Here is a 7216-nt window from a genome sequence, read left to right as displayed (position 1 = left end):
CTGCAGCAGCATCATCTCTCCATCAGTCTGGAGGTTTTAGTGTTCCTGTTAAATCAACCTGATTTACACCTGACTCCATCTCCACCTGTACAGAGCACGCTCATATTAACCTCCTCTTAGTAACTCAAATCAAATAACATCTATAGTCCATTAAATGTATCTTAAGACATATAAATGTGCAAAGGCACATTCTATTTTATGTTTTTAAAAAATATATTTTTTATTTTTAATTTTATTCTTATTTCATTTTTATTTTTAATTTGTTTTATTTAATTTGTATTTAATCTTTATTTTATTTTATTTGTATTTTATTCTTATTTTTATCTTTATTGTATTTTATTTTATTTTTATTTGTTTTATTTAATTTGTATTTTATTTTTATTTAATCTTTATTTTATTTCAATTTTATTTAATTTTCATTTTTATTCTTATTGTATTTTATTTTATTTTAATTTTATTTTTATTTGTATTTATTATTGTCTTTTATTATAGGTTAGGTTTATTATCAGTAATATGTTCTACATGTTATTATATAACCTATATTTAGGTTGATGGATCATTATTATGTTTATATTAAAGTGGCTATAGATCAGGTTTTTGTATTAACTCCTGATTATGAAGTAAATGTTGATGACATAATATAATGTCTGCAGAATAATGACACCATCAGCGTTTAGACCGGTCCTCTGTCTGAACCGGTACGACCGGGGATAGCGACGGCTCCTCTCACGGCACACAGGAAGTGTGTCAACCTAAACAGGAAGTGGACGGCGCTTCGCCTCACCTGTGGTGGAGGAGATGTTGACGTCGATGCTGATCTCGGGGGTTCCTCCGTTCCTCAGCGACGCCACGCAGGTGTAAGTGCCGAAGTCGGTGAACTTGAGGTCGATGATGTCGAGGTTGGTGGTTCCCGGCGTGACGTCGGTGTTGGTGTGGGTGATGACCATCCGCTCGGAGCTCCTCAGCGGCCGGCCGTTCTTCAGCCAGCTGAACTGCAGCTCCTCGGGGGGTGTGGCCTCCACCTGGCAGCTGATCTTCACCTCGCGGCCGATCTGGATGTTGTCGTCGTTGTGGTACGGGTCGGGTGTGATCCAGAACCGACCTTTACGAAGGCCTGCGGGAGAGAGACGGACGCAACAAGACAAACTTTAGCTCCCGCCTTTTTAACATCGGTTCAATCGAGCTATATATATATACATATATATATATACTGGAAAAACAAAGTTCAGAAACTTGTGTTTGGTGGATTATTTCTCTGTTGTTCCAATGCTAATGGTGATGCTAATGCTAATGGTCATTGTATTCTACATGGTTGAAAGCCTGGTTATTGACCTTCACAATGATGTCACACTTGTAAGGATCATGTATTTGTGGGATGAGCAGCACAGCTGATTATGTGGGGAGCGCCCAAGAACAATGTTCCAAAATGCTCTGTCAATGGTAAACAGTGTATTCTCATAAGGCTACCAGGAAGCCTGCAATGACTGCCCTTCACCGTCAGGCCCGTTGGCGCTGGTGTCTCCAACACAGACAATGGAACCTGAACATGTGGGGGAATGTCATGTTCAGTGATGAGTCCAGGTTCTGTCTGCAGAAGTTGGATGGCAGGTCAAAGTATGGAGACGACGTGGAGAACGCTATGCTGATTGTTGAACTGATGGAGTAACAGCTTTTGGTGGGGGCAGTGTCATGGTGTGGGGGGGGGAGGGGCATCTCCCTCACTGGCAAAACAAGGCTTGTCATCATTGAAGGCCATCTCAATGCAGGGAGATATCAGGATGAGATTCTGCAGCCAGTGGTGATCCCATATCTCCACAATCTGGGACCTAACTTCATCCTCCAAGAAACAACGCCCCCCCCCCACAGAGCCAGGGTTATCACAGACTACCTCCTCAATGAGGGAGTAGAGAGAATGGAACGGCCTGCCAAGAGTCCAGACCTCAACCCAATTCAACATGTGGGATCATCTTGGGCGTGCTGTACGTGTTAGAGTGACCAACACAACCACGCTGGCTGACCTGCAACCAATCCTGGTTGAGGAATGGAACGCCATCCCACAGCAACGTGTGACCAGGTTGGTGACCAGCATGAGGAGGAGGTGCCAGGCTGTTGTGGCTGCGTATGGATCTTCCACCGCTACTGAGGCTCCTGACGGTGGATTCAATCAATCAATATGTCTTGTTTGTTCCTTGTTACTGATAGAGAGTTCAATCATCCACCAAACAACTCACAACAAGAGTCAACACCAACAGGAGAATACACTGTTTACCATTGAAGGGGCATTTTGGAACATTGTTCTTGGGCGCTCCCCACATAATCAGCTGTGCTGCTCATAACACAAATGCATGATCCTTACAAGTTGGACATCATTGTGAAGGTAAATAAACAGGCTTTCCAACGATGTAAAATACAATGACCATTAGCATTGATACAACAGAGAAATAATCCACCAAACACAAGTTTCCAAACTTTGTTTTTCCAGTTTATATATAAATATATATATATATATATATATAAATATAAATATAAATATATGTATAAATATATAAATATATAAATATATATGAATATATATATATCACCTTTAAATACGTCTGACATTTAACAGAAACAAAGTGCTTTGTGAAACTGAGCTTCCGAACCGATTCGTTGTAAAGATTCAGAAGGTCAGACTGACACATTCATACAGAGTCCCAAGCATTAAATAAATAAATAAATGACTTCATAAATAAATAAATATGTCATTAAATGTAGCAAAAATAATATAAAAAATAAATGTAGTCATTATTTAATTGATGTCACATAAATTGATATTTCTGTTTTAATTTGTTTCTTTATCTATTTATCTTTGTATTAATTCCCTTATTTATTTAGTTTTGATTTCATTTTCACTTTTATTTATTTATGTATTTATTTTTATTAACTTTTAAATGTATTCATTTATTTTTGCATTTTGTAAATGTATTTATTATTCATTTTTAAAATTTAAAATTGTATTTATGTTTAAGCATTTATTTAATGATATATGCATGATTTTCTCTTTGCATTTCACCCCTTATTTATTTCCCATAACTTATTTATTTATGTAGGTTTTTCTTTACACATTTCTTTATGTATTTAAATACAAATAAATGAATGAATAAAAAATAAATACATTTTGAAAATGAATAAAATAATAATAATAAATACATAATATACAAATAATAAATACATAAATAAGGGAATTAATACAAAGATAAATAAAGAAGCAAATTAAAACAGAAATATCTTTTTCATATATTTTATTCCAATATTATTTTTATTACATTTAATGACATATTTATTTATTTATCTATCGAGTCATTTATTTATTTATTTTTGATATTGGCAGGTTCCGTCCTCCATAAAAGATCTTTATAGTGACGGTGTCGCCAAAACTCTCAAATAAAATCATATATATACACAACGATAAAGAAACGTTCTGACTTTGTGAAAAGGTCATTTTATACACAAGTGGATCCAGGGTCAAAGGTCAGCCTGTCGCAGGTTGTTGTGATCTGGTGTCAGAACATTCATTATTATAATTAGTCTTCCTGCTGTGGAGAAACTAATCCGTTTAAATGAGGCTTAATTATGACTGAAGCTTTTAGTTCAGTTTAATCCAGCGACGGTCCACAGCAGCGAGCTGCTGCTCTCCCTGGTTCCCTCCACTAACAGGAAGTGATCATCTCCCTGGTTCCCTCCACTAACAGGAAGTGATCATCTCCCTGGTTCCCTCCACTAACAGGAAGTGATCATCTCTCTGGTTCCCTCCACTAACAGGAAGTGATCATCTCCCTGGTTCCCTCCACTAACAGGAAGTGATCATCTCCCTGGTTCCCTCCACTAACAGGAAGTGATCATCTCTCTGGTTCCCTCCACTAACAGGAAGTGATCATCTCTCTGGTTCCCTCCACTAACAGGAAGTGATCATCTCCCTGGTTCCCTCCACTAACAGGAAGTGATCATCTCTCTGGTTCCCTCCACTAACAGGAAGTGATCATCTCTCTGGTTCCCTCCACTAACAGGAAGTGATCATCTCTCTGGTTCCCTCCACTAACAGGAAGTGATCATCTCTCTGGTTCCCTCCACTAACAGGAAGTGATCATCTCTCTGGTTCCCTCCACTAACAGGAAGTGATCATCTCTCTGGTTCCCTCCACTAACAGGAAGTGGTCATCTCTCTGGTTCCCTCCACTAACAGGAAGTGATCATCACCCTGGTTCCCTCCACTAACAGGAAGTGATCATCTCCCTGGTTCCCTCCACTAACAGGAAGTGATCATCTCTCTGGTTCCCTCCACTAACAGGAAGTGATCATCTCTCTGGTTCCCTCCACTAACAGGAAGTGATCATCTCTCTGGTTCCCTCCACTAACAGGAAGTGATCATCTCTCTGGTTCCCTCCACTAACAGGAAGTGATCATCTCCCTGGTTCCCTCCACTAACAGGAAGTGATCATCTCTCTGGTTCCCTCCACTAACAGGAAGTGATCATCTCTCTGGTTCCCTCCACTAACAGGAAGTGATCATCTCTCTGGTTCCCTCCACTAACAGGAAGTGATCATCTCTCTGGTTCCCTCCACTAACAGGAAGCGATCATCTCTCTGGTTCCCTCCACTAACAGGAAGTGATCATCTCTCTGGTTCCCTCCACTAACAGGAAGTGATCATCTCCCTGGTTCCCTCCACTAACAGGAAGTGATCATCTCTCTGGTTCCCTCCACTAACAGGAAGTGACATCATGATGATTCATTTCCTGTAGAGCTCAATAGGGGGCGCCACTAGGTCTAAACATACATAAATCAATGAGAGATTCTCCAAATATATAAACAAAATATGTGGTGGCCTCATGTCCTCAACATCCTCCTCCTATATCTGTGTGTGTGTGTGTGTGTGTGTGTGTGTGTGTGTGTGTGTGTAGGGGGTCAGTGTGTATAAATAGCTTCAGTTCGTGAGGCGAGCAGCTGATTGTCCTCGTTCATTAAGATTAAAGAAGAAGATCGCCTCCGAACAAAACGCTGCGTGTGTGTGTGTGTTTCACTGCGTCAGTTAAAGGTCTGTTGCATAACTAGAGGTGGATGCAGTCGCTCACACATGAAAGTCACTGCGCACGCACACACACACACTCTGCTTCAAATCCACCACCATCATCCCCGTCCCCAAACAACTGAAAGTAACCAGCTTAAACGACTGGCGCCCCATAGCCCTCACCCTCATAGCCCTCACCCTCATAACCCTCACCCTCATAGCCCTCACCCCCATAACCCTCACCCTCATAACCCTCACCCTCATAGCCCTCACCCTCATAGCCCTCACCCCCATAACCCTCACCCTCATAGCCCTCACCCTCATAGCCCTCACCCCCATAACCCTCACCCTCATAGCCCTCACCCTCATAGCCCTCACCCTCATAGCCCTCACCCTCATAGCCCTCACCCCCATAGCCCTCACCCTCATAGCCCTCACCCCCATAACCCTCACCCTCATAGCCCTCACCCTCATAGCCCTCACCCTCATAGCCCTCACCCTCATAGCCCTCACCCCCATAGCCCTCACCCTCATAGCCCTCACCCTCATAGCCCTCACCCTCATAGCCCTCACCCCCATAACCCTCACCCCCATAACCCTCACCCTCATAGCCCTCACCCCCATAACCCTCACCCTCATAGCCCTCACCCTCATAGCCCTCACCCCCATAACCCTCACCCTCATAGCCCTCACCCTCATAGCCCTCACCCCCATAACCCTCACCCTCATAACCCTCACCCTCATAGCCCTCACCCTCATAGCCCTCACCCTCATAGCCCTCACCCCCATAGCCCTCACCCTCATAGCCCTCACCCCCATAACCCTCACCCTCATAGCCCTCACCCTCATAGCCCTCACCCTCATAGCCCTCACCCTCATAGCCCTCACCCCCATAGCCCTCACCCTCATAGCCCTCACCCTCATAGCCCTCACCCTCATAGCCCTCACCCCCATAACCCTCACCCTCATAGCCCTCACCCCCATAACCCTCACCCTCATAACCCTCACCCTCATAACCCTCACCCTCATAGCCCTCACCCTCATAGCCCTCACCCCCATAACCCTCACCCCCATAACCCTCACCCTCATAGCCCTCACCCCCATAACCCTCACCCTCATAACCCTCACCCTCATAGCCCTCACCCTCATAGCCCTCACCCTCATAGCCCTCACCCCCAGGACCCCCAGGACTCACACCAGCAGACTGAGGAACAGGCTTTTCCCCCAGGCCATCAGACTCTTAAATCTATAATTCATTCGACACATTCTTACACAAAAATATCTCCTATACTGTATATACTGTATATATTCTTAATACAGATGTTCTTAATATGCCTTGTATAAAGTATCTGCTTTTATAATTGTAATATAAATGTAATGTAATTTATTATTTTAATGGAGCTTCCCAGCAAAAAGTATTTCACACGTTTGTACCTGTACAACCGGCGTGACAATAAACATCTGGAATCTTGAACACACACATACACACACACACACACACACACAGTAGCAGCTGTGAACGCTCATGAAGACCATGAGATGTGATGGAAAGCTCCAGTGACCTACGTTACCCACGTCTGCAGAGACGTTTGTCAGATTTAATGTCTCTACTGAAATGGCCTGTGTTGAACAATAAAATATTATTTTCATTTATGAATGAATGAATGAATTAAATAATGTATTAATTAATTAATTTATTATTATTATTATTACTGTTTGGTTGTAATCTGATCTTCAAAGACCTGAAAACTGTCCTGTTCTCCACTGTCCTGTTCTCCTCCTCTGTTATCACCTCCTCCTCCACCTCCGTTATCACCCTCCTCTGTTATCACCTCCTCCTCCACCTCCGTTATCACCTCCTCCACCTCCTCCTCCTCTGTTATCACCTCCTCCTCCACCTCCTCCTCCTCTGTTATCACCTCCTCCTCCACCTCCTCCTCCTCCTCCTCCGTTATCACCTCCTCCTCCACCTCCGCCTCCTCTGTTATCACCTCCTCCTGTTATCACCTCCTCCTCCTCCTCTGTTATCACCTCCTCCTCCACCTCCTCCTCTGTTATCACCTCCTCCTGTTATCACCTCCTCCTCCTCCTCCGTTATCACCTCCTCCTCCACCTCCTCCTCTGTTATCACCTCCTCCTCCACCTCCGTTATCACCTCCTCCACCTCCTCCT

The 7216-nt window shown here is 43.3% G+C and overlaps 1 protein-coding gene across 2 annotated transcripts in view; it reads right to left on the bottom strand.

Annotated features, from left to right (window-relative positions):
• Positions 1-737: 737 nt before the first annotated feature.
• The window catches only part of mdga2a (MAM domain containing glycosylphosphatidylinositol anchor 2a), a 128581-nt gene continuing 122102 nt past the window's right edge, over positions 738-7216 (bottom strand). For both annotated transcript variants that reach the window (XM_074660926.1, XM_074660927.1), the window contains one exon: positions 738-1114. In XM_074660926.1, the coding sequence (XP_074517027.1) occupies positions 753-1114 (362 nt within the window). In that variant the 3' untranslated portion in view covers positions 738-752. The remainder of the gene's footprint in view (positions 1115-7216) is intronic.

This window comes from Sebastes fasciatus, chromosome 15 (genome assembly GCF_043250625.1).
Source record: "Sebastes fasciatus isolate fSebFas1 chromosome 15, fSebFas1.pri, whole genome shotgun sequence".
Lineage (NCBI taxonomy): Eukaryota > Metazoa > Chordata > Actinopteri > Perciformes > Sebastidae > Sebastes > Sebastes fasciatus.
Note: the sequence above shows the minus strand (reverse complement) of the source record. Positions and strands in the feature narration are given on the sequence as shown.